This window comes from Symphalangus syndactylus, chromosome 22 (genome assembly GCF_028878055.3).
Source record: "Symphalangus syndactylus isolate Jambi chromosome 22, NHGRI_mSymSyn1-v2.1_pri, whole genome shotgun sequence".
In the NCBI taxonomy this organism is placed as follows: Eukaryota; Metazoa; Chordata; class Mammalia; order Primates; family Hylobatidae; genus Symphalangus; species Symphalangus syndactylus.
The window spans coordinates 9054039-9081734 of NC_072444.2; the positions used below are offsets into that span (position 1 = coordinate 9054039).

A 27696-nucleotide genomic window follows, 5' to 3' on the forward strand; every position below is an offset into this window, starting at 1 on the left:
TTACCCTTTGCCAGCTAGACTCGTCCTGCACTGGATTCCACACTGGATCCCATCTGATGGAAACTTGGAGAAGCCCATGCATGCCTCAGCGTTCTCCAGTGGAGAGACTGCCCGTGTTGCTGACTCTGCCTTGCTTTGCAGGCAGAAACAGCAAGAGACTGAAGACTTTTTCTCTAGAATAAATAAGCCCAATTACTTGAAAATCAAGTAGTACAATAAACCTAGCCAAAAGTGGTCTCTCCTAAATCAGCTTAGGTATATGCCTTCTCCAGGAAGATCTCCTTTATTTGCTGACCCCACCTCTACACCCCTAAGCTGGGTTAGGCACTTCATGCTTTGTTCTCTCAGCTCCTAGCCAGTAACCCTATCACACACAGCACTTACCCAGTAGGATCTGTTTCAGTACCTCAGTAGAGGACAGCTGCTTGTTTGTGCCTTTGTCAGTCTGCTGAAACCCATGAACAAATTCTTAAATAATGTTTTTCAATGCATAAAATACATAGGATTACAAAGGAAAACAATTATAATGAAATGTGTAGTTTTGGTTTTCTGAGCTGGGGGTGTTGCTCTGTTGCCCAGGCTAGAGTACAGTGGCACAGTCATAGCTCACTACAGCCTTCAACTCCTAGGCCCAAGCAAAATCCTCTTGCCTCAGCATCCTGAGTAATTGTGTCTACAAGTGCGGGCCACAAGACTTGACTAATTTTTACTTTTTTTTGTAGAGACGGGGTCTGGCTATGTTGACCAGGCTAAACTCTTGGCCTCAAGCAATTCTGCCTCAGCTTCTGAAAGTGCTGGGATTCTAGGTGTGAGCCACCGTGCCTGGCTGAAATATGTTTTTTGTTTTTTTTTTTGAGACGGAGTCTCGCTCTGTCACCCAGGCTGGAGTGCAGTGGCACGATCTCGGCTCACTGCAAGCTCCGCCTCCCGGGTTCACGCCATTCTCCTGCCTCAGCCTCTCTGAGTAGCTGGGGCTACAGGCACCCGCCACCTCGCCCGGCTAATTTTTTGTATTTTTAGTAGAGACGGGGTTTCACCGTGTTAGCCAGGATGGTCTCGATCTCCTGACCTCGTGATCCGCCCGCCTCGGCCTCCCAAAGTGCTGGGATTACAGGCGTGAGCCACCACGCCCGGCCTGAAATATGTATTTCTTAACTCCAGACATCTGGAGTATGAATTCCGTAAGTGCGAGGACTATGTCTTCATCTCTCTACTGTCAGTGCCTAGCACAAAGCCTGGCACATAGATGGTTCTTAAAAATGTTTATTCAATGCATGAACAGAAAGATAAATGCCTACTACCAAGTCAGCCTAAGGTCATTGCAACTGCTTATGCACATACCAATGGCTTGCATATATCTCACCCCATCTAGGATCATCTAGACCAGGGCTGTAAGGGAACCCACATTAAACAACAGGTGCCATAATATCTAACAATAATGACAGGCTATTGGAAGACTAGGAAAACAACAAAGCTCATGTATTTCACCAGCTGGAAAATGCATCTAGTAAACACGCTGTCTGAAGAAGTCTCCTGGCTTTGGACGCATGATGCACACACTACCTTAAAACCCTGCCGATAGCTCTGATGAAGGAAAGAAGGGAACCTCAGCTAGCATGTTGGTATTCTGTCCTGAATTGGTCCTCTCATCTCTGGGAAAGAGAAAAGTGTCCCTAAAAACCACAATAGGGATGAGATGTGCCTTCCTAGATTCAAGTAGATTCAGTCTTAGACAGCAATGTTTTGTTTATGTACCAACAGAAGACCTAAACAAGCAAGAAATAAAAGCTACTTCCCTCACTAGAGATATGTTAAGGGCCAAATATTTGTTCTAAATTGATTGCTAAGTCTATTAGATATTTTGAAAAGAAAAATAAAACCCCAGACTATTTAAAAACTGAAATCTACAATTGTATGGAGTTCATAAATCTCATTCTTAAAGAGTCACCTTCAGGCTGGGTGCGGTGGCTCATGCCTGTAATCCCAACACTTTGGGAGGCCAAGGCGGGCGGATCGCTCGAGGCCAGGAGTTCGAGACCAGCCTGGCCAACATGGCGAAACCCCGTCTCTACTAAAAATACAAAAATTACCCAGGCGTGGTGGTGGGAGCCTGTAATCCCAGCTACTCAGGAGGCTGAGGCAGGAGAATCACTTGAACCAATGAGGCGGAGGTTGCAGTGAGCTGAGATCACACCATTGCACTCCAGCCTGGGCTACAGAGAGAGACTCCATCTCAAAAAGAAAAAAAAAAAAAAGAGTAACCTTCCCATGTTATAGGGTTTCTTTGACTACATACAGCAATCTGAGGGATGGAGAATGCAACTTTTACTTGCTCAAAGGGGTTTCCAACATCTGTTGAAGAAACATGGCTTCTGATAGGTGCCTTCTTAAAAATAAAAAAGAAAAAAAGAAACTACAGGTCAAAGTTTTGTTTTTAATAAAAATATTCCTCCCACTCTTAAGGTGTGTGCTTTCTTTTTTGACCTATTTTTCCTTTAATTTGTCTGTAGTTTCCCTGTATCCCTATATTTTTCCTAGTGCAGTAAACAATGCAATCAAAGAAATAAAAACCAGGGTCCACTCTTGCCCCAAACACTGAAGAGGGTCAAAGAGAAGGAATCACAGCACGGAAAATGGCCCAGCTCTAAATATACAAACATTAAAAACAAAACAAAACAAAATAATCCCCCCAAGACATTATTATTGACATTCCTGATACATTTCCTATAATATAATGTTGCAGACAATGCTTCTTTCCCAGGGAGTCCAGTTCACTCAAGAGACATCTAGTTGGTGCCTCAGGAAAGCCTGGGGGTGTTGAGTCCTCTCTGCCAAGCCTAAAGCTTTTTATGATCTCAGTATCTCACAGAAACATCTGTGGTATAAATGAATCTAAAAGGGAATGAAGGCAGGCAGGCACCTGTCACTGTTCTCCAAATCAGCCAAAAAGCTGAAGAGCGTGGGTTCTAGGAGACAGATGCCATTAACAGTTGAGGGATGGAGGGCAGAACAAGAGGAAGCACCAAATGAGTGGCTGCTTTTGGTTCCAAAGTCAAAAAAATGGCCCCACCAAAAATGGCAGCTGGTGTGATTGAGGAACTCCCTGCTATTGGAGCCATGCAATGAAAATGATGGCCTTGGAGCCCCATCCCTGTGACAGCCACAGTCCAAGAACCAGAGCAATTTACATCACATTGCACAGTTTCAAATGAATGGACTGGTCCTAGTTTAGGAGGGTGAGTGCTTTGACAAAGTGTGGAACAAGGTAAGCTATTACCTTGAACCCCAAAGCACAGCTGCAGCATCCTTGACTTTCCATTTCTTTTTTTTTTTTGAGACAGAGTTTTGCTCTTCTCGCCCAGGCTAGAGTGCAATGGCATGATCTCAGCTCATTGCAACCTCCGCCTCCCAGGTTCAAGCAATTCTCCTGCCTCAGCCTCCCAAGTAGCTGGGATTACAGGCGCCTGCCACCATGCCCAGCTAATTTTTTTTGTGTGTATTTTTAGTAGAGACGGGGTTTCACCATGTTGGCCAGGCTGGCCTCAAACTCCTGACCTCAGGTGATTCGCCCGCCTTGGCCTCCCAAAGTGCTGGGATTACAGGCGTGAGCCACGGCACCCGGCCTTGGGGCTTTCCATTTCTGCAAAACCACAGGCCACTGCTGCTGCCACTTGCTCTGTGGAGATGTACCTTCCACTTATTACCACCCTCTTCTCAAAATGGCACTCACGGTACTAACTTTTCGAGATCTCCAGAGGCGTCAGTTGCACCTCTGGAAGTAAGAGATTTCCCTGCCCCATACTTGCCAAAGCACTTCTTTTTTTTGTTTTGAGATGGAGTCTCGCTCTTGTTGCCCAGGCTGGAGTGCAGTGGTGCGATCTTGGCTCACTGCAACCTCTGCCTTCCCAGGTTCAAGCAATTCTCCTGCCTTGGCCTCCCGAATAGCTGGGATTACAGGCTCCCGCCACCACACCCGGCTAATTTTTTTTTTTGTATTTTTAGTAGATACGGGGTTTCACCATGTTGGCCAGGCTGGTCTCAAACTCCTGACCTCGTGATCCGCCCGCCTCGGCCTCCCAAAGTGCTGGGATTACAGGCGTGAGCCACCACGCCCGGCTAGCATTTCCCTTTTTAAGATAGTGCTGGCATGCCACCTTCCCCTCAAAGCAGAGTCAACTTCCTTTTGTTTGAGAGTTTTGTACTGGCCTCTGCAGGCCCTTTTCAGGATACAAAATAAAGTGCCCTTCAGCATCCACATGCGAATGGGTTGCCTTCCAGTGTCAGATCTGTGTTCCAGAGTTTGGTCAATGCATCTTTATAAGAACAAAACCACATGCCTACACAGACGAGCCTGGAAATGGCTTTCTGGACAGGGTTACTCGTTATCTTCACACTTCCCCTAAAAGAAATTACTTTCTTGGTGTAAGATGATTAGGACATTGAATGACCTACTCTCAACTTCTGGAAGGGCAGCTTGTTTTGTCCATTTTTCAATGAGGGAGTGGGAAGAACCCAACATTTTCAGTTACAACAATAAGATTTTGTTTTTTTTTTTAAAAAAGGGTCCTATGTGGAAATGAACGGGACAATGATAAAAATAAACAAATAATTAAAATTCCAAATCAAAACATAACTCCTGGCCCTGAGATCCCCAGTTAATCCTCTAAGACCACAATCTCCACATTGTGAACTTGATGCTGGTGTTCTTCCATCTCAGCCACAACTTTCTCCTCAGTCCTCAGCTCTGTCTCCAAGATGACTGCTTTGCCCTCAGTATCTTCAGCTTCTGGGTCCGGGGCTGGATCAATCTCAATGATGGTCTGCCCATCCTCTGAGGTGCTTTCAACAGCCTGAATTGCCGAGGTTAGGCCGGACTCCATGGCCACCAACTCCACAGGGCTAACCATGGTGGTCATGTTGCCCAGTGTACTCCCATCCTGCATGGCAGTAGAGCTCAGCAGCGCCAAGCTAGATGAAGGGTGGATGGTCACTGTGTCTGGTGAGCTGCTCTTGGCAGAGGAGACCACTGTGGCATAGCGGAAGAGCTGAGGGCCAGAAGGCAGTGTGTGGACAGTCACAGGACTGGAGCCCTGGCTGAGGGTGGCCACTGGAATATTGCCCATGGAAAATGACTGACCCACTGGGGTGATGGTGATGGGTGAGATGACCGTGAACTGAGGCTGCTGGACAGGAGGAGAAGGGCTCAAGACAGTGGTGGAGGCTGGTCGCTGGAGCCGGGGTCTTTTCGGAGGCTTAGGAGTGCTCACAGGCATCAGAACCACATTTTGAACTGTCTGAGATTTCAGCCTGTGATCCTGGGCTTGCTTCTTCTGCTCCTCCAACTGGCGTTCCAAGTCTATGGAAAAAAAGAAAAGACTTTGTGTAGAGGGAAGTAAAATCTTGGGAGCATTAAACTGAGAGTCAGGAGACCTGGTGTCTCTGTCTGGTTTTGTTACTAAGTAGCTTCAGGCAAGTTGTGATATTGGTTTCTTTCTTGTGTTTATTTGGGGGGCAGAGTCTTGTTATGTTACCTACGCTGGAGGGTAGTGGCTATTCACAGGTGCTATCATTGCGCACTATAGCCTCGAACTTCTGGCCTCAAGCGATCCACCCACCTCACCTTCCCAAAGTGTTGGGATTTCAGGCATAAGCCAGTGCGCCCAGCTGGCACAGTCCCTTGGAACTCTCATGGACCTACAAAGGAGCTACAATGGCCACTCCAAAAAACAGTGATTTTTGAACTATCCTTCAAGGCAAGAACGCCTTGCTGCACTGGCTGGAAAACTCCTTTGCTGGTGACTCAAATAGCCATAGTTTACAATTGTTGCCTAGGAAGGTCTACAGAAAGTTATAGAAGTCCCTAAAAATTACAGAACTAAAAGAGGTCTTAAGAGCTCAAACAAATTCATTTTGACAGGGATCCAGAGAGGGAAAGTGACTAATTTAAGGTTATGAAGATTGGGCCAGGACAATGGTCAACTTGGTTGCTTTTGCATTATAGTACGCCTATCACTATCTCTCTCCCAAGTGACCAGTCCAACTTTAGGTGACCAGTGGTAAGTTAGCTTCTACAATGGAACCTCTCTATTACTTAGTACCTGATAAGCACCCAAGAAAGGATCAGTTACACTTGTAGAACACTTTGCTCCCTATGTGTGATATTGTGATATAATAAGAAATACATATTTAGTCTCTGCCCCTGGATCCTGGCACACAGCTCCTAAAACACATGGATCTCCAGAGCGATAAATGTCTTTTTTTTTTTTTTTTTTGAGATGGAGTCTCGCTCTGTCGCCCAGGCTGGAGTGCAGTGGTGCAATCTAGGCTCACTGCAAGCTCCGCCTCCTGGGTTCATGTCATTCTCCTGCCTCAGCCTCCCAAGTAGCTGGGACTACAGGCACCCGCCACTGCGCCTGGCTAATTGTTTTTTTGTATTTTAGTAGAGACGGGATTTCACCATGTTAGCCAGGATGTCCTGACCTGGTGATCCACCTGACTAGGCCTCCCAAATTGCTGGGATTACAGGTGTGAGCCACCACGCCCAGCCCAGAGTGGTAAATGTCTTTATATCTCTCTCTTTTTTTTTTTTTTGAGACAGAGTCTCGCTCTATCACCAGGCTGGAGTGCGATGGCGCAATCTTGGCTCACTGCAACCTCCGCCTCCTGGGTTCAAGCGATTCTCCGAGTTCAAGCGATTCTCCTGCTGCAGCCTCCCGAGTAGCTGGGACTACAGGCATGCACCACCACACCCAGCTAACATTTGTATTTTTAGTAGAGATGGGCTTTCACCATGTTGGCCAGGATGATTTCGATCTCTTGACCTCGTGATCCGCCCACCTTGGCCTCTCAAAGTGCTGGGATTACAGGCGTGAGCCACCGCACCCGGCCTAAATGTCTTTATATCTTAATGAGATGACTGATATCTGGGAATCCTTAGATAGATTCAAGATGGGGGCTGGTCATCAGAAAGATCCAGGCATGATTAAAGACTAGGACTTTCAGCCCTCCCCCACAACCTCCAAGGAGTGGAGAGAGGCTGTAAGTTGATTACCAATGGCCAATGAGGTAATCAATCATAACTATGTAATGAAGCCTCCATAAAACCTCAAAAGTACAGGGTTCAGAGAGCTTCAGATTGTTGGAGGTTCCTGAGAGTGGCGTGACTACAGAGGGCATGGAAGTCCCACTGTCCTTCCCACCTTGTCCCATGCATCTCTTCCATCTAGTTATTCATCTGTATCCTCTGTAATAACCTTTATAATAAACCCAATAATCATTGAGTAACTGCTTCTCTGAGTGCTATGAGCCACCTTAGCAAATTAATCAGCAAGAAGGTGATTGTGGGATCCCCAATTTATAGCCAGTCGGTCAGAAGCACAGGTCATTTGCAGTTTGCCTTCAACAATTAATCGAAAAAAAGAAAAAAAAAGCACAGGTCACAACCTGGGGCTGAATGGGAGGCAGTCTTTTGGGACTGAGCCTTACCTGTATGATCTGATGCTATCTCCAGGGGGATAGTATCAGAATTGAACTGAATTATGTAATACCCAGTCAGTGTCCGCTGGAGAGTTGATTGCTTGGTATATGCAGAAAAATCCCTACACATCTGATTACAGAAGTGTTCTGTGCTATACTGAGTGTATGAGCGTAGGAAAACCACTTTGGTTTTTCCAATGACTTATACTATAAAAACACCAAGAGCAGCCAGGCACACTGGCTCACGCCTGTAATCCCAGCACTTTGGGAGGCCGAGGCAGGTGGATCACCTGAGGTCAGGAGTTCGGACCAGCCTGACCAACACGGAGAAACTCCGTCTCTACTAAAAATACAAAATTAGCCAGGCGTGGTAGCGTGTGCCTGTAATCCCAGCTGGTTGGGAGTCTAAGGCAGGAGAATCGCTTGAACTTTGGAGGTGGAGGTTGCGGTTAGCCAAGATCGTACCACTGCACTCCAGCCCGGGCAACAAAAGCGAAACTCTGTCTCTAAATAAATAAATAAATAAATAAGGCTGGGCATGGTGGCTCATGCCTGTAATCCTAGCACTTTGAGAGGCCGAGGCAGGCAGATCACCTGAGGTCGGAAGTTTGAGACCAGCCTGACCAACATGGTGAAACCCCGTCTCCATTAAAAATACAAAATTAGCCGGGCATGGTGGTGCATGCCTGTAATCCCAGCTACTCAGGTGACTGAGGCAGAAGAATCGTTTGAACCCAGGAGGCAGAGGTTGCAGTGAGCCGAGATTACATCACTGCACTCCAGCCTGGGCAACAAGAGCGAAATTCCATCTCAAGAAACAAAAATAGGCTGAACACGGTGGCTCACACCTGTAATCCCAGCACTTTGGGAGGCCGAGATGGGTGGATCACGAGGTCAGGAGATCGAGACCATCCTGGCTAACACAGTGAAACCCCGTCTCTACTAAAAATACAAAAAATCAGCCGGGCGTGGTCGCGGGCGCCTGTAGTCCCAGCTACTTGTGAGGCTGAGGCAGGAGAATGGCGTGAACCCGGGAGGCGGAGCCTGCAGTGAGCTGAGATCGCGACTGCACTCCAGCCTGGGTGACAGGGCCAGACTCCATCTCAAATAAATAAATAAATAAATAAATAAATAAAATAAATGTCATCCCTAGAAGAATGTCCAGGTGTAATACTGAGTAGCAACTTGAAAAATATTAATAGGGCTGAGCACAATGGCTCACACTAGTAATCCCAGCACTTTGGGAGGCTGAGGTGGGTGGATAACTCGAGTCCTGGAGTTTGGGACCAGCCTGGGCAATGTGGCAAAACCCCATCTCTACCAAAACACAAAACAGCTGGGCATGGTGGTACATGCCTGTCGTCCCAGCTATTCAGGAGGCTGAGGTGGGAGGGCCACCTGAGCTCGGGGAAGGTCAAAGTTGCAGTGAGCTGTGATTGTGCCACTGCACTCCAGCCTCAGTGACAGAGTGAGACCCTGTCTCCAAAACAAACAAACAAAAAGAAAAATATGTGATGGTAAAAAAAAGCAGAATACAAAACTTTATGTGTACAATGATTAAAAATATCTGAAAAAATAATTCACATAAGGGACCAAAAGCCTGTATTTCTAACAAAAACCAGTTTTCTGATGGTTTAAAGGTTTTTTCTTTTTCTTTTTTTTTTTTTGAGACAGAGTCTCGTTCTTGTTGCTCAGGATGGAGTACAATGGCACTATTTTGGCTCACTGAAACCTCCGCCTCCCGGGTTCACGCCCTTCTCCTGCCTCAGCCTCCCGAGCTGCTGGGACTACAGACACGCGCCACCACATCCAGGTAATTTTTGTATTTTTAGTAGAGACAGGGCTTCACCATGTTGGCCAGGATTGTCTCGATCTCTTGACCTCGTGTCTGTCTGCCTCCGTCTCCCAAAGTGCTGGGATTACACAAAATTTCTGATTACCACAAATAATGGAGAAAGTGCTAAATTTATATCTACCAAAAGAAGCAGTATTAATAATGTAAAAAAGACAAAGACCAATTTGTGTCTTCTGCCACCAACGTTATTGAATTAATGGAGCAATCTAAGAGACATCTTAATCCTCCACAAGACACAGAAGGGGGACTATGATGTCAGCTTCCTTCTTTTTTTTCCTTTGTGCCTCTTTTGTTTCTCATCAATCCACCTCACCTGTGGCTTTTTTTTATTTTTAAAAGCAAAATCTGATACTGTTTTAAAAAAAAAAGTTACCCCAACAAAAGTCAACAGGCAAATGGGAAGACAAGAGTATTAGCATGATATCACCTAAGAAGAGAGACAAGTTATACATACCTGTCAGAGTATAGAGAAACTGTTCTTCTCCCTGCTCTACTTGGTTCCTTCTGTTGTCTAAAACCTTCTTGACTGTGTCCATTAGGCCAAATGTGTGTGCTACGTTGTTGAGAACAGCAGCATCTATTTAAAACAAAAGACATACCTGTCCAGTTAAAACAGGTATGTTCCACCACTCTCCATTGTGCTGTTTATAAATATGAAACAACCAGAAATTATGAGACTCTCCTAACTGCATTTTAACACATTTTTAACAAAGATTTATTACATGTATAATGAATTCTGGTTTAATTGTTATATTTTTGTAAATCTTTCCATATAAATAAATACAAAGATCAGGCTGGGCATGGTGGCTCATGCCTGTAATCCCAACACTTTGGGAGGCCAAGGCGGGAGGATCGCTTGAGGCCAGGAGTTCAAGACCAGCCTGGGCAACATAGTGAGACCCCTGTCCCTACTTACATAAATTTGAAACAATTTTTTTTTCTTTTTTTTGGAGACAGAGTCTTTTCTTTTTTTTTTTTTTTTTTTTTGAGACAGACTCTCACTCTGTCGCCCAGGCTGGAGTGCAGTGGCGCCATCTCGGCTCACTGCAAGCTCCGCCTCCCAGGTTCACGCCATTCTCCTGCCTCAGCCTCCCGAGTAGCTGGGACTACAGGCACCTGCCACCACGCCCGGCCAATTTTTTGTACTTTTAGTAGAGATGGGGTTTCACCGTGTTAGCCAGGATGGTCTCGATCTCCTGACCTCGTGATCCGCCCACCTCAGCCTCCCAAAGTGCTGGAATTACAGGCGTGAGCCACCACGCCCGGCTTGGAGACAGAGTCTTGCTGTGTCCCCCAGGCTGGAGTGCAGTGGCGTGATCTGGGCTCATTGCAACCTCCACCTCCTGGGTTCAAGCGATTATCTTGCCTCAGCCTCCCGAGTAGCTGGGACTACAGGCGCCTGCCACCACGCCTGCCTAATTTTTGTAGTTTTAGTAGAGACAGGGTTTCACCACATTGGCCAGGCTGGTCTCGAACTCCTGACCTTTTGATCCACCCGCCTCAGCCTCCCAAAGTGCTGGGATTACAGGCACAAGCCACTGCACCTGGCCAATTTGAAAAAATTTTAAGGTCAGGAGCGGTGGCTCACATTTGTAATCCCAGTCTCTAACAAAAATACAAAAATTAGCTGGGTAAAAAAAAAAAAAAAAATCATAAATAAATAAATAAATAATAAAAAAAAAATTAGCTGGGTGTGGTCGCATGTACCTGTAATCCCAGCTACATGGGAGGCAGCTGAGGCAGGAGAATTAATTGAACCCAGGAGGCAGAAGTTGCAGTGAACCAAGATCGTGCCACTGCACTCCAGCCTGGGAGACAGGGCCAGATTCCATCTCAAAAAAAAATTTTTTTTTAATATCTTGCATCTGTTTATAGTTCTGACTTTAGGTTTTGAAAACATGGTCCCTGTACTAAATAGAGTTAACTTTCATCTCAGTTTTGCTATTTCCCATATGTGCAAGGCTTTGGTAAGTCATTTCACTCTTCGCTTTTCTCATCTAAAATGAATGGGATTAATAACACTTACTCTGCAAAATAGACATGAAGATTAGAAATATATTTTAAGTGTCAAACATGGGGATTGGCATGCAAGATTATTATTTTTATTATTATTTTTTTTTGAGATGGAGTCTCACTCTGTCACCCAGGCTGGAGTGCAGTGGCACAATCTTGGCTCCCTGCAAGCTCTGCCTCCCAGGTTCAAGCGATTTGACTGCCTCAGCCTCCTGAGTAGCTGGGATTACAGGCGCACGCCACCATGCCTGGCTCATTTTTGTATTTTTTTTTTTTTTTGAGATGGAGTCTTGCTCTGTTGCCCAGGCTGGAGTGCAGTGGTGCAATCTCAGCTCACTGCAAGCTCCACCTCCCGGGTTCACACCATTCTCCTGCCTCAGCCTCCTCAGTAGCTGGGATTACAGGCGCCCGCCACCATGCCAGGCTAATTTTTTTTGCATTTTTTAGAAGAGACGGGGTTTCACCGTGTTAGCCAGGATGGTCTTGATCTCCTGACCTCGTGATCTGCCTGCCTCGGCCTCCCAAAGTGCTGGGATTACAGGCGTGAGCCACCTCGACCAGCCTAATTTTTGTATTTTTATTAGAGACGGGATTTCACCAAGTTGCCCAGGCTGATCTCGAACTCCTGACCTCAAGTGATTCACCTGCTTCAGCCTCCCAAAGTGCTGGGCGTGGTGGCTCCCGTCTGTAATCCCAGCCCTTTGGGAGGCCGAGGCGGGTGGATCACCAGCCTGACCAATATGGTGAAACCCCGTCGCTACTAAATACAAAAAAATACAAAAAATTGGCCGGGCGTGGTGGTGCGTGCCTATAGTCCCAGCAACTTGGGAGGCTGAGGCAGGAGGATTGCTTGAACCTGTGAAGCAGAGGTTGCAGTGAGCCAAGACTGCACTACTGCACTCCAGCCTGGGAAACAACAGTGAAACTCTGAAACTCTGTCTCAAAAAAACAAAATTGGGCCAGGCACGGTGGCTCACGCCTGTAGTCCCAGCACTTTGGGAGGCTGAGATGGGTGGATCACGAGGTCAGGAGATTGAGACCATCCTGGCTAACACAGTGCAACCCCGCCTCTACCAAAAATATGAAAAATTAGCCGGGCGTGGTGGCAGGCACCTGTAGTCCCAGCTACTCAGGAGGCTGAGGCAGGAGAATGGTGTGAACCCGGGAGGTGGAGCTTGCAGTAAGCTGAGATCGCACCACTGCACTCCAGCCTGGGTGATAGAGCGAGGTGCTGTGGCTCACGCCTATAATCCCAACACTTTGGGAGGCCGAGCCAGGTGGATTGCTTGAGCACAGGAGTTTGAGACCAGCCTGGGCAATATGGCAAAACCCTGTCTCTACAAAAACTACAAATATTAGTCAGGTGTGGTGGTATGTGCCTGTAGTCCCAGCTACTTGGGAGATTGAGGCAGGAGGATCAATTGAGCCCAGGTGGTTGAGGCTGCAGTGAGCTGTGACTGCATCACTGCACTCTAGGCTGGACGACAGAGCAAGACCCTGTCTCCAAAAAAAAATATTGTCAGAATTTGTGTTAATTGCTTCCTCAACTTGGACAACCTCACCTACATTCCCTTCCACAGTCACCTCACTTGGTCCCATGGTTTGAAATAACACACACATGCTGAGCACTCCCACATGTACATCTCCAGCCCTGACCTCTTTCCTGTATTCCACATTCACACTTCTGTCTAGATGAGTGACATCTCTATTTGATGGTCTAATAGTCATCTCAATTTAAGAGGTAGAACTAATTTTGATTTCCTCTCTAAACCTGTTCCTCTCCCAGTGGCCTTCATCTCAGTAAATGGCATCACCACTCACAGCTCAGGCCAAAAATGTGTGAATCATCCCAGTATCTTTCTTTCTCTTTCATCCTGCCTCCAATCCATCAGCAAGACTTGGCAGGTCGACATTCAAAATACATTCTTAATCTAATCACTTCTTCCTAAGTTTACCGCTACCCACTCTGATCCATGATACATTATCTCTTGCTTGGACTAATTCCTTTAAGAGCTTCCCAACTGGTCTTGTTTCTACTTTTTCCCCTACTGTCCACACAGCAACCAGAACAATCTCTTAAAAATACAAATCTAGCCGGGCGCAGTGGCTCGCGCCTGTAATCCCAGCACTATGGGAGGCTGAGGCGGGCAGATCACGAGGTCAGGAGATCGAGACCATGCTGGCTAACACGGTGAAACCCCGTATCTACCAAAAATATAAAAAATTAGCCGGGCGTGACGGCGGGCACCTGTAGTCCCAGCTACTCGGGAGGCTGAGACAGGAGAATGCCGTGAACCTGGTGGGAAGAGCTTGCAGTGAGCCGAGATCACACCACTGTACTCCAGCCTGGGAGACAGCAAGACTCCGTCTCAAAAAAAAAAAAAAAAATACAAATCTGGAGGCCAGGCACGGTGGCTCACGCCTGTAATCTCAGCATTTTTGGAGGCCAAGACAGGTAGATTACCTGAGGTCAGGAGTTGAGGACCAGCCTGGCCAACATAGGGAAACCCCATCTCTACTAAAAATACAAAAAACCTAGCCGGGCATGGTGGTATGTGCCTGTAATCCCAGCTACTCAGGAATCTAAGGCAGGAGAATCGCTTGAACCCAGGAGGTGGAGGTTGCAGTTATCTGAGATCACGCCACTGCACTCCAGCCTGGGTGACTGAGTGGAATTCTGTCTCAGAAAAAAAAAACAAAAAACAAACAAACAAAAAAAAACAAGAAAATACATATATCGCGTGAGAGAGGATGCTTTCTGTCAGTTTTTTTTTTTTTTTTGAGACGGAGTCTTGTTCTCTATCACCCAGACTGGTGGGCAGTGGTGTAACCTTGGCTCACTGCAAACCTCCGCCTCTTGGGTTCAGCAATTCTCGTGCCACAACCTCTCAAGTAGCTGGGATTACAGACGTGCACCATACCCAGCTAATTTTTTTTTTTTTGTATTTTTAGTACAGACAGGTTTTCACCATGTTGGCCAGGCTGGTCTCGAACTCCTGACCTCAAGTAATCCGCCGGTCTCAGCCTCCTAATGTACTGGGATTACAGGCGTGAGCTACTGCACCTGGCCTGTTTTTTTTTTTGTTTTTTTTTTTTTGAGATAGGGTCTTGCTCTGTCACCCAGGCTGGAGTGCAGTCATATGATCACAGCTCACTGCAGCATCAAACTGCTGGGCTCAAGTGATTCTCCTAAGCCTCAGCCTCCCAAGTAGCTGGGACTACAGGCACCCACTACCAACCATACCTGACTAATTTTTTTTTTTTTTTTTTTTTTTTTTTTTTTTTTTTTGAGACGGAGTCTCGCTCTTTCGCCCAGGCTGGAGTGCAGTGGCGCGATCTCGGCTCACTGCAAGCTCCGCCTCCCGGGTTCACGCCATTCTCCTGCCTCAGCCTCTCCGAGTAGCTGGGACTACAGGCGCCCGCCACCACGCCCAGCTAATTTTTTTTGTATTTTTAGTAGAGACGGGGTTTCACCATGTTAGCCAGGATGGTCTCGATCTCCTGACCTCGTGATCCGCCCGCCTCGGCCTCCCAAAGTGCTGGGATTACAAGCGTGAGCCACCGCGCCCGGCCATACCTGACTAATTTTTAAAAGGTTTTTTGTAGGCTGGGAGCAGTGGCTCATGCCTGTAATCCCAGCACTTTGGGAGGCCGAGGCGGGGGGATCACCTGAGGTCAGGAGTTCAAGACCAGCCTGGCCAACATGGCAAAACCCTGTCTCCACTAAAAATACAAAAATTAGCCAGATGTGGTGGTGGGCGCCTGTAATCCCAGCTACTCAGGAGGCTGAGGCAGACAGAATTGCTTAAAACCCAGGAGGCGGAGGTTGCAATGAACTGAGATTGCACCACTGCACTCCAGCCTGGGTGACAGAGCGAGACTCCGTCTCAAAATTAAAAAAAAAAAAAAAAAGTTTTTTGTGGAGACAAAGCATCTCACTATGTTGCCCAGACTACTGGCATCATTTATAAAGACAAAAATTACCTGTGGAAAAGCATGGCCAGATCTGAGTTCAAAACCTAGTTATGAACCTTAGACAAGTGATTTAACTTATATATGAGCCTTAGTTTCCTTATCTGTAAAATTAAGATAATAATACCTATACATCAGGGTTTTTGCAAGGCTTACACGACCTGCCTACAGAGGTGAGTATTCAATAAATGACTGCTACTGTTAGGATTAGTGCACTTACCTGTGACTTGGAAGGGAGCCTGGATGAGCCGCTGCTGAACTCCCCTGAGTAGCTCCTCTATTTCCTTCTGTATATTGCAGACAACCTCTTCCATCAGCCCTACATCAGCTATTCCTTTCCAGAACATCAAAGTGTCCTCTGGCACAAGAAGGATAAGACAGAGAGTAAAAAAGAGACACTACCTAGATACTTAGGCAAATCTCTACAATGTTAAATTCAAAATTATTTTAACTCAAAATGATTTCTTATTGGGCCATTCCTGAAAAAAGGGAATAAGCTTTGGAATACTAGATGCTTCCCTGAGTGGGCACCCAATTATGTGGCCCCTTCAGCAGCATAGGTGCTTGGGATAATTGCCTCAATTTGTCATTCTCTCAATTTGTCATAGTTCTCACTACAAAGAATAGTCATTTTCCTCCAATAAAAATGTTAAATTAAATTAAACATTAAATAAATATATTTAACATTAAATATTCTTTAATTTTAATTTAATTTTAAAATGAGATATTTAATATCATGAAAGTTAAATAGTAAAGATATTAAATTGAATATTAATTAAGATATACTCTCCCTAGTCCTACACTTAAGAAAACAAAACAAAACAGTTGGATAGATGGGGCTATAAGGTCTCTGAGGGTCTGAGAGTGGTGGCTATGTCTTTTCTTTTTTTCTTTTTTTCTGAGATGGAGTTTTTTTCTTGTTGCCCAGGCTGGAGTGCAATGGCGCGATATCAGCTCACTGCAACCTCCGCCTTCCAGGTTCAAGTGCTTCTCCTGTCTCAGCCTCCGAATAGCTGGGATTACAGGCATGCACGACCACACCGGGCTAATTTTATATTTTTAGTAGAGATGGGGTTTCTCCATGTTGGTCAGGCTGGCCTCGAACTCCCGACCTCAGGTGATCCACCCGCTTTGGCCTCCCAAAGTGCTAGGATTACAGGCGTAAGCCACCGCACCTGGTCTATCTTTTCATCTATGCACCCAGCATCTAACAACAGTGCCAACTAAAAATAGGCAATAACAAATACTTATTAAATGAATAAATAAATAGAGGGTGATGTGAAGCCTCTCCTGGTCCCCTCTAAGTGAATCACCATTAATCACCATGCTCTACAACACTTGCCACCTATTTTTTCCTTCTAATATCTCAAAACTTAGTTTATCTAAGAAATGTGCCAAAGTTGGAGGCAGTCTGATCAGATGAAAAGCATAGACTACATAGTCAAACAGCTAAATTCAGCTCTGACACTTGTTTGTGACTGGTCTTAGGCAAGTTGCTGAACCTTTCTAAATTCTGATTTCTTGTTTTGTTTTTTTTTTTTTTTTTTGAGATGGAGCCTCGCTTAGTCACCCAGGCTGGAGTGCAGCGGCGCGATCTCGGCTCACTGCAAGCTCCGCCTCCTGGGTTCACGCCATTCTCCTGCCTCAGCCACTCGAGTAGCTGGGACTACAGGCGCCCACTACCACACCCAGCTAATTTTTTTTTGTATTTTTAGTAGAGACGGGGTTTCACTGTGTTAGCCAGGATGGTCTCGATCTCCTGACCTTGTGATCCACCCGCCTGGGCCTCCCAAAGGGATTACAGGCGTCAGCCACTGCGCCCGGCCAATTCTGATTTCTTTGTGTGTAAAATGTGACTATGCAGGGCTATTGCACGGATTAAAGTAAGATGTTTGTAGCTATAGTTAGTATTTACATGCATGAGAAAATCCAGCGAAAGTAATTAAGAGGTCTTCCCTGTCCGTAATGGTAATGGTGATAAGGGTCACAAGACCCTGCGAGACATCTGAGCCCTATAGAAGAATACCTGAAATTTCCTCTGAGTCTTTCTTTACACCCTCCTCCGTGGCCATGGTGACAGCAGCGGTGAGAGCTGAGTTCCATTCCAGCCCTGCCTCTTCCATGCTCTCTTCTGAGATGGCAATCTGCGTGATGCTACCTAAAAACAGTCCAGTAGAAGTGAGAACAGTGAATTTAATGACAAAGTTATAGCTATCCTGTATCTCACACTCAACAGCTACAAAGACCTTGTTATTTTAACATTCTAGCCTCTTGGCTGCAGGTCCCTATTTTAAAAACTAGACTCTTAGGTAAGCTAGGATGAATATTGGATTTTCTAAAGAAAACCTGCCTTGCAAAGGAAAATCTTTCTTACTCTGAATAGAAAGTGAAAGATAACTTACAAAATCACAAAAGAACAATGTGTTTCCTAGGTAGATACATTTTTGAAAGAGATTGAAGATAGGCATTACTACTAGCCTGCCTGCCCCAGACTTACTGAGGGTGAAGAAAACTTGAAATAATTTAAGAGAAAGGTACAGTGCTTTGCCAAGAGCTCTACTACAAGCAAGTTTGATACTAAGCATCTAACTTATTTATTAGCCTATGAAGAGAAAGTAAAAGAAATGGAGACCATAAAAATCAGATAAGAGATTCATGTATAGCAGATTCACAGAGGGGAAAAAAATACTCTTTGCTATTACTTGTATAGTAAGATTTTGACTGGGCATGGTAGTTCATGCCTGTAATCCTAGCACTTTGGGAGGCTAAGGTGGGCAGATCGCTTGAGCCCAGGAGTTTGAGGCCAGCGTGGGCAACACAGCGAAACCCAGTTTCTATAAAAACTAGCTGGGTGTGGTGGTGCACATCTGTAGTTACAGTTACTCAGGAGGCTGAGGTGGGAGGATCACCTGAGCCCAGGGGCTTAAGGCTGCAGTAAACCATGATTGTGCCACTGTACTCCAGCCTGGGTGACAGACTAAGACCCCATCTCAAAAAAAAAGAAAGCTTTTGGCCAGGCACAGTGGCTCACGCCTGTAATCCCAGCACTTTGGGAGGCCGAGGCTGGTGGATCATGAGATCAGGAGATTGAGACCATCCTGGTTAACGCGGTGAAACCCCGTCTCTACTAAAAATACAAAAAATTAGCTGGGTGTGGTGGTGGGCGCCTGTAGTCCCAGCTACTCAGGAGGCTAAGGCGGGAGAATGGCATGAACCCAGGAGGCGGAGCTTGCAGTGAGCCGAGATCGTGCCACTGGACTCCAGCCTGGGCGACAGAGCGAGACCATATCAAAAAAAAAAAAAAAAAAAGACAGCTTTTAAACAAAGAGAATCGAGAAAAACCAAACGATCTAAACAGCAATATAGGAAAGTACGGATTCTACACACTGGAGGACATCAATAATCAGGCAAAAGATAATCAAGTAAAGGACTTTTAGCCAAATAAAAAGGAAGTACATTTGTCCCTCAGTATACATGAGGGATTGATTCCTGGACCACCAAATCTGTACATGCTCAAGTCCTAAAGTCAGCCCCGTGGAACCCACATATATAAAAATTAAACTCAACACTTCATAGACCCGGGTTTTGCATCCTGCAAATACTGTATTTTCAATCCATGTTTGGCTGAAAAAAAAAAAAGCTGCATAAAAGTGGACCCCCACCGATCAAATCCATATTGTTCAAGGGCCAACTGTACATAGCATTTCACAGTATTTTTCACTTTTCAAGTGAAAGAGTCAAGTGTCCAAATATTCAAACTGCCAGATATTTTATAATTTCCTGAAAGGGATTTAGGTTTCAAGGAATCTGGCTTCTACTCACCCACTGGATACACACAGAATATTAGAACTGACCAAAAGATCTTTTTTTTTTTTTTGAGACAGAGTCTCACTTTGTCACCCAGGCTGGAGTGCAGTGGCATGATCTCGGCTCACGGCAACCTCCGCCTCCCAGGTTCAAGTGATTCTCCTACCTCAGCCTTCTGCGTAGCTGGGATTACAGGCATGCACCACAATGCCCAGCTAATTTTTTTTTTTTTTTTTTTTTTTTGAGATGGAGTCTCGCTCTGTTGCCCAGGCTGGAGTGCAGTGGCGCGATCTCGGCTCACTGCAAGCTCCACCTCCCAAGTTCACGCCATTCTCCTGCCTCAGCCTCCGGAGTAGCTGGGACTACAGGCGCCTGCCACCGCACCTGGCTAATTTTTTGCATTTTTAGTAGAGACGGGGTTTCACTATGCTAGCCAGGATAGTCTCCATCTCCTGACCCCGTGATCTGCCAGCCTCAGCCTCCCAAAGTGCTGGGATTACAGGTGTGAGCCACTGCGCCCAGCCATGCCCAGCTAATTTTTATATTTTTGGTAGAGACGGGGTTTCACCTTGTTGGTCAGGCTGGTCTCAAACTCCTGACCTCATGATCCGCCTGCCTCAGCCTCCCAAAGTGCTGGGATTATAGGCGTGAGCCACCTAGATCCCGGCCAAGATCTTTTTTTTTTTTTTTTTTTTTTTTTGAGACAGGGTCTCTCGCTCCTGTCACCTAGGTTGGAGTGCAGGGGCACAATCACAGCTCACTGATAAGTGATCTTACCACCTCAGTCTCCTTAGTAGCTGGGACCAACAGGCCCACACTGCCACGCTCAGCTAATTTTTTTATTTTTTGTAGAGATGGGTTTTCGACAAGATGCCACGGCTGGTCTCAAACTTCTGGGCTCAAGAAATCCTCCTGCCTCAGCTTCTCAAGGTGCTGGGATTAGAGGTGTGACCCACCATGCCCAGCCATTAAGAGGTCATTTTGTCAGCACTTTAAGACAAGGCAAAAAAAAAAAAAAAAAAAAAAAAGGCCAGGCATGGTGGCTCACGTTTGTAACCCTAGCATTTTGGGAGGCTGAGGCAGGTGGATCACCTCAGGTCAGGAGTTCGAGACCAGCCTAGCCAACATGGTGAAACTCCATCTCTACTAAAAATACAAAAAATTAGCTAGGCTTGGTGGTGGACACCTGTAATCTCGCTACACGGGAGGCTGAGGCAGAATTGCTTGAACCCAGGAGGTGGAGGTTGCAGTGAGCCAAGACTGCACCATTGCACCCCAGCCCAGGTGACAAAGCAAGACTCTGTCTTAAAAAAAAAAAAAGAGGTCAATTTACAAGCACAGTGTATGTCCCTAACATTTTAGATCTTGTGACTTTTCTCAGGTATATTTGTAAGTCTTATAACAGTAGTTGAGATACATTTTATCCAACTATAGTAAGTCTCCAGCTGGACTAACTGAATCCTTAATAATAATCTTACAGTTACATCTTTCCTGGATGGTAAGGAGCCCTAGTACCAAACTCGACAATACCGAAGTTAAGTGTGCTCATCTGTTTCTTCTGTGGGAAGCCTCAACTTGGTAATCTGGAGCCCCTCCAAGCAGACAACTCCATCATTACAGTGGGGTATCCAGAGTCCTGTCCAGCCAATCATATTGTCTTTGATACACCTCAGTTTAACGGGTGAAAACCACTCATCATTCTAATCTACCTCTTGTGTTGACCACTAGTAAAGCAAACATTTTTCTTTTTTCCTTTTTTTTGAGACAGAGTCTCGCTCTGTTACCCCAGCTGGAATACAGTAGGACGATCTTGGCTCACTGCAAACTCCACCTCCCGGGTTCAAGCGATTCTCCTGCCTCAGCCTCCCAAGTAGATGGGATTACAGGCATGTGCCACCACACCCGGCTAATTTTTGTATTTTTCGTAGAGACAGGGTTTCACCATGTTGGCCAGCCTGGTCTTGAACTCCTGACCTCAGGTGATCCTCCCGCCTCAGCCTCCCAAAGTGCTGGGATTACAGGCGTGAGCCATGAAGCCCAAGTGCAAAACATTTTTCTTTTTTTTTTTTTTTTTTTGAAATGGAGTCTCGCTGTGTCGCCCAGGCTGGAGTGCAGTGGCGCCATCTTGCCTCACTGCAAGCTCTGCCTCCTGGGTTCACGCCATTCTCCTGCCTCAGCCTCCCGAGCAGCTGGGACTACAGGCGCCTGCCACCACACCCAGATAATTTTTTGTATTTTTAGTAGAGATAGGGTTCCACCATGTTAGCCAGGATGGTCTCAATCTCCTGACCTTGCGATCTGCCTGCCTCGGCCTCCCAAAGTGCCGGGATTACAGGCTTGAGCCACCGCGCCCAGGCTTTTTTTTTTTTTTTTTTTTTTTTAAGATGGAGTCTTGCTCTATTGCCAGGCTAGAGTGCAGTGGAATGATCTTGGCTCACTGCAGCCTCTGCCTCCCATGCCTCCCAGGTTCAAGCAATTCTCCTGCCTCAGCCTCCCAAGTAGCTGGGACTACAAGCGCACGCCACCATGTCCGGCTAATTTTTGTATTTTTAGTAGAGACGGGGTTTCACCATGTTGGCCAGGATGGTCTCGATCTCTTGACCTCATTTTTTTTTTTTTTGAGACGAAGTCTCGCTCTGTCGCCCAGGCTGGAGTGCAGTGGCACAATCTCGGCTCACTGCAAGCTCCGCCTCCCGGGTTCACGCCATTCTCCTGCCTCAGCCTCCCCAGCAGCTGGGACTACAGGTGCACAACACCACACCTGGCTAATTTTTTTGTATTTTTAGTAGAGACGGGGTTTCACTGTGTTAGCCAGGATGGTCTCAATCTCCTGACCTCGTGATCCGCCCGCCTCAGCCTCCCAAAGTGCTGGAATTACAGGCGTGAGCCACTGCGTCTGGCCGATCTCTTGACTTCATGATCTGTCTCCCTCAGCCTCCCAAAGTGCTGGGATTACAGGTGTCAGCTACCACGCCCAGCCTGCAGAGCATTTTTCAAAACAGCCTAATTCAACCTTAATATGCCAAGAGGCACCAAAGTGAAACTGTTATGTAAGTATTGTAACTACTGAACTACCTTTCTAATGCTTACAATGCATTATAAGGAAAAAAAACAAAGGAGGAGGTCTGGCCAATAGGAATCATTTGGAAGAAAACAGAGCATGTTTCCAAAGCATGGAATCCCATCCAAGATTACCATACTCTACGACAAGGCACATCAGTGTTCATGAGAATTGAAATTAAGAATATGCAAGGGGCCAGGCGTGGTGGCTCATGCCTGTAATCCCAGCACTTTGGGAGGCCGAGGTGGGCGGATCACCTGAGGTTGGGAGTTCAAGACCAGCATGATCAACATGGAGAAACCCTGTTTGTACTAAAAATCCAAAATTAGCCAGGCATGGTGGCACATGCCTGTAATCCCAGCTACTCGGGAGGCTGAGGCAGGAAAATCGCTTGAACCCAAGAGGCAGAGGTTTCAGTGAGCTGAGATCACGCCATTGCACTCCAACCTGGGCAACAAGAGCAAAACTGTCTCAAAAAAAATTAAAATTAAAATTAAAAAAAAAAAAAATATATATATATATATATATACACACACAAGGAAGAAATAAGGAGGAAAGTTCTGCTGAAAAACACAGTGGGTTTTCAGGTGGTTTCCTACCCCCTACCATCAGCCGAAGTGGGTGTCTGCACCACACTTGTCTGCTGTCCTGGCACTGGAGCTCTTGCACTGCTGATCAGAAGATCAAATTTGGTGCTTCTGCAGGTATTGGAGCAAACTTTGTCATGTTGGTAAAAATCAATCTGTCCGGAGTCCATCATTTTCCTGTGCAAAGGGAGACAAGAAGTACCAGTTCAGCCTATACTTCATCTAGTGGGAACTAGGCCTCAGGGAAAAATAGGGACAACACTGCTGGGTCTATGGTGTAGATTAGTGAAACCTAACAGTGTTAGACGTCATTAGCTTGCAAAAATTCTAATTGAGGCTTTAAATTTTCACTGGTCCTGCCCACATTTACCAGTATTCTTCCTCCCTCCATAGTTTATTCATTATGAGTATTCCAGCAAGATCTGGTGCCACTTTCACAGACATAAAGTTTCAGTCTTTTAAAAACCTCTCCTAGGAATACAGAAAAAAGTTCACTATACTAAATCCACTCTGGAAAATGTCCTTATAATTGGATCCACAAAACGTTATTATAGGCCACGAGCGAAACCATGGGGTAGTTTAATTATAGTAAATTCTATGTTATAATGTCATTTGGCTTTCACTGAAGATTTTTTAGTATTCTGACTCTTTTTTACATTTGGGGAAAATTGGCATATGCTTGTCTTTCTGGGTAAATAAAACCCGCCAAGAACAACAAAACTCAAAGTTAAAGGTATTCCTCAGCCAGGTGCAGTGACTCACGCCTGTAATCCCAGCACTTTGGGAGGCCAAGGCAGGAGGATCACTTGAACTCAGGAGTTTGAGACCAGCGTGGGCAACGTGGTGAAACCACATTTCTATAAAAAATACAAAAATCAGCCAGGCCTGGTGGCTCATGCCTGTAGTCCCAGCTAATTGGGAGGATGAGGCTGAAGAATCACCTGAGTTGGGAAGCTGAGGTTGCAGTGAGCCGAGATCACACCACTGCACTCCAGCCTGGGTGACAGAGTTAGACCCTGTCTCAAAAATAAATAAATAAATAAATAAATAAATAAATAAATAAATAAATAATAAAAATAAAAATAAAGGTATTCCTTCCCAATTTCATTGGATTACTAATTTCTGCATACAAATCATCTGAAAAATTTTTTAAAAAATAATGTTTTGTTGGAAGCACAGGAGTAAAATAATTTAAAAATTTTTAAAATAAAAACAAAAAGAACACAAATAATGTTTCTGTGTCTCTGACTACAAAAATGATGTGGGCTGGGCGTGGTGGCTCACACCTGTAATCAATCCCAGCATTTTGGGAGGCCAAGGCGGGTGGATCACCTGAGCTTGGGAGTTTGAGACCAGCCTGACCAACATGGAGAAACCCCATCTTTACTAAAAGTACAAAATAAGCCGGGCATGGTGACGCATGCCTATAATCCCAGCTATTTGGGAGGCTGAGGCAGGAGAATTGCTTGAACCCAGGAGGTACAGTTTGCGGTGAGCCAAGATCACGCCATTACACTCTAGCCTTGGCAACAAAAGTGGGGTGTGGTGGCTCACGCCTGTAATCCCAGCACTTTGGGAGGTGAGGTGGGCAGAGCATTTGAGGTCAGGAGTTCAGTACCAGCCTGGCCAACATGGTGAAACCCCGTCTCTAATAAAAATACAAAAAAATTAACTGGGTGTGGTGGTGCACACCTGTAATCCCAGCTACTCGGGAGGCTGAGGCATGAGAATCACTTGAACCCAGGAGGTGGAGATTGCAGTGAGCCGAGATCATGCCACTGCACTCCAGCCTGGGCAACAGAGCAAAACTCTGTCTCAAAAAAAAAAAAAAAAAAAAAAAGGCTGGGCATGGTGGCTCACACCTGTAATCCCCATACTTTGGGAGGCTGAGGCGGGCGGATCAAGAGGTCAGGAGTTCGAGACCAGCCTGACCAATATGGTGAAACCCCATCTCTACTAAAAATACAAAAATTAGCCGGGCGTGGTGGCATGCTCCTGTAATCCCAGCTACACAGGAAGCTGAGGCGGGAGAATCACTTGAACCTGGGAGGCGGAAGTTGCAGTGAACTGAGATCGTGCCACTGCAGCCTGGGCGACACAGCGAGATCTCAACTCAAAAAAAAAAAAAAAAACCTATGTTAAGAAAATATTTAGCATTTTCAGCTGGCCACACTGGCTCACACCTGTAGTCCAAGCTGCTTGAGCTGAGGAGATTGAGGCTGATCATGCCAATGCACTCCAGCCTTAGTGACAGAACATGGGCTTTTTTTTTTTTTTTTTTCAATTGCTCTTTTTAAAAAATCTTAGGCCAGGCGTGGTGGCTCATGCCTGTAATCTCAGCACTTTGGGAGGCCAAGGCGGGTGGATCAGGAGGTCAGGAGATCGAGACCAGCCTGGCTAACATGATGAAACCCCGTCTCTACTAAAAAAAAATACAAAAATTAGTTGGGTATGGTGGCATGCACCTATAGTCCCAGCTACTGGGGAGGCTGATGCAGGAGAATCACTTGAACCCGGGAGGCGGAGGTTGCAGTCAGCCGAGACTGCACCACTGCACTCCAGCCGGCAACAGAGCAAGACTCCGTCTCAAAAAAAAAAAAAAAAATCCTACAACACACAATGTCAACATTTTAGCATATTTTCTTCTACTAAATTTTACTTACATATGTATGTCTTAACACAGCCAAAATCAGTTTAAGAATTTTATATTTTTCTTCCTTCAAATTGTCATTAAGCGTTTTTCCACGTAAAATCTCTTCAGAAATATTTTAATAACTGCAAAATATTCCATAGTATATACTCATATAAATTTAGACAAGCCATAATTGACTTTAGAAGTCTTTTGACTATATATTAAAGCAGACTATAATTTTTACATTAATAAATAATGTAATAAACATCTTTATGCTTGAATCTCTACAAGCATTATGGATTCTTCTTGAAAGAGATTCCTTAAAAATAATTATTTTATTTTTTTATTTTTTATTTCTTTTTAAAAATGTTATTCTTTTTTTATTTTCCCCGTTAAAAAGAATTAAATGGCCGGGCACAGTGGCTCACGTCTGTAATCCTAGCACTTTGGGAGGCTGAGGTGGGTGGATCACGAGGTCAGGAGTTCAAGACCAGCCTGGCCAAGATGGTGAAATCCCGTCTCTACTAAAAACTACAATTGCTTGAACCCGGGAGGCAGAGGTTGCAGTGAGCCGAGGTCGCGCCACTGCACTCCAGCCTGGGTGACAGGGTAAGACTCTGTCTCAAAAACAAACAAAGAAGAGGCTGGGCACAGTGGCTCATGCCTATAAACCCAGTACTTTGGGAGGCCGAGACAGGTGGATCATGAGGTCAAGAGTTCAAGATCAGCCTGACCAACATGGTGAAACCCCGTCTCTACTGAAAATACAAAAAATTAGCTGGGCGTGGTGGCGGGCACCTGTAATCCCAGCTACTCGGGAGGCTGAGGCAGAGAATTGCTTGAACCCGGGAGGCGGAGGTTGCAGTGAGCCAAGATCAGGCCACTGCACTCCAGCCTGGACGACGAGTGAGACTGCATCTCAGAATAAAAAAAAAAAAAAAAAATCAATCTTGTCTCCCAGGACTTTTAAGTTGATTAAAGTCAAATAATGCATGGATTGCTCAAGCCAATCCTTCAGAAAGAATAAAAATGTCAACCTAAAGAGAAAAGCCCAGATTCTAGCATGATTACGTGCCCCGAAGTTTGTTGAAAGGTATGTGCTTGACATTAGAGCTTACCTGAGCATGATCCCACCTAGACGAATAGCTCTCTTCCAGTCCTTCAGGGTGGACTTGCCAGCCAGATGAACAAAGTGCTTGGGGCTGATCAACTGATCATTGAACTGAAAGTAAAAAGAAAAGTCCAAAGAGTCTAATGTCAACTTAGGCAGGCCAAGAGGGGAAATAATGAAATGATAACTCTACATCATTTGTAAAAAAAATACCCAGATGACATCCTAAGCCTTGTATTATCCAACCTCCTGTACTATTGTGTTAGAGAAGACGATCCTTCTCTGAGGACAGTCTCAATTCCTGGTACAAAGCCACAGAATACATGCAGAGATCAGAGATAAATATATTAATAAATATCTAAAATCCATTTATGCCTGGAATCAGGTCTAGTGTGGCAAACAAAGGCTGTTCAAATAAACTGAAATAATCTATCCAGCCCTAATGAAGACAGAATAAGCAATTCTATTTTTATCAATAATATATTTTTTTGGCTAGTCAATCTAATAATTTTTTCTTTTTTTTTGAGACAGTCTCACTCTGTCACCTAGACTGGAGTGTAACAGCACAATCTCAACTCACTGCAACCTCTGCCCCCAGGTTCAAGTGATTCTCCTGCCTTAGTCTCCGGAGTAGCTGGGATTACAGGCGCCCAACACCACGTCCAGCTATTCTTTGTATTTTTAGTAGAGATGGGGTTTCACCATGTTGTCCAGGCTGGTCTCTACCTGCTGACCTCGGGTGATCCACTCACCTCAGCCTCCCAAAGTGCTGGGATTACAGGCGTGAGCCACCTCACCCAGCCAATATTTTTTTTTGAAGATGCGAGGTTTTCCAGCCCAGGCAACATAGCAAAACCCCCCATCTCCCAAAGAAAATTAGCCAGGCACAGTGGTGCACACCTGTGGTCCCAGCTACAGAGGAGGCTGAGGTGGGAGAATCACCTGAACCCAGGAAGTGGAGGCTGCAGTGAGCCAAGATCGTGTCACTGCACTCTAGCCTGGGCAACAGAAAGTCACTGTCTGAAAAAAAAAAAAAAAGACAGCCAAGGTCTCACCATTGTTGTCCAGGCTGGTCTTGAACTCCTGGGCTCAAGTGATCTTCCCACCTTGGTCTCCCAAACTGTTAGGATTACAGGCATGAGCCACCACACCCAACCCAAAGTTCTTATTTTTTCTATTGCA

General features: G+C 45.6%; 1 protein-coding gene across 5 annotated transcripts in view; it reads right to left on the reverse strand.

Annotated features, from left to right (window-relative positions):
• Nucleotides 1-703: 703 nt before the first annotated feature.
• GMEB1 (glucocorticoid modulatory element binding protein 1) overlaps nucleotides 704-27696 on the reverse strand; it is a 48863-nt gene continuing 21870 nt past the window's right edge. For all 5 annotated transcript variants that reach the window (XM_063631451.1, XM_063631450.1, XM_055261323.2 and 2 more), the window contains 6 exons: nucleotides 26522-26625; nucleotides 22791-22948; nucleotides 17343-17474; nucleotides 15537-15674; nucleotides 9786-9908; nucleotides 704-5356 (listed from right to left, as the gene is read on the reverse strand). In XM_063631451.1, coding sequence (XP_063487521.1) covers nucleotides 4656-5356; nucleotides 9786-9908; nucleotides 15537-15674; nucleotides 17343-17474; nucleotides 22791-22948; nucleotides 26522-26625 — 1356 coding nt within the window. In that variant the 3' untranslated portion in view covers nucleotides 704-4655. The remainder of the gene's footprint in view (nucleotides 5357-9785; nucleotides 9909-15536; nucleotides 15675-17342; nucleotides 17475-22790; nucleotides 22949-26521; nucleotides 26626-27696) is intronic.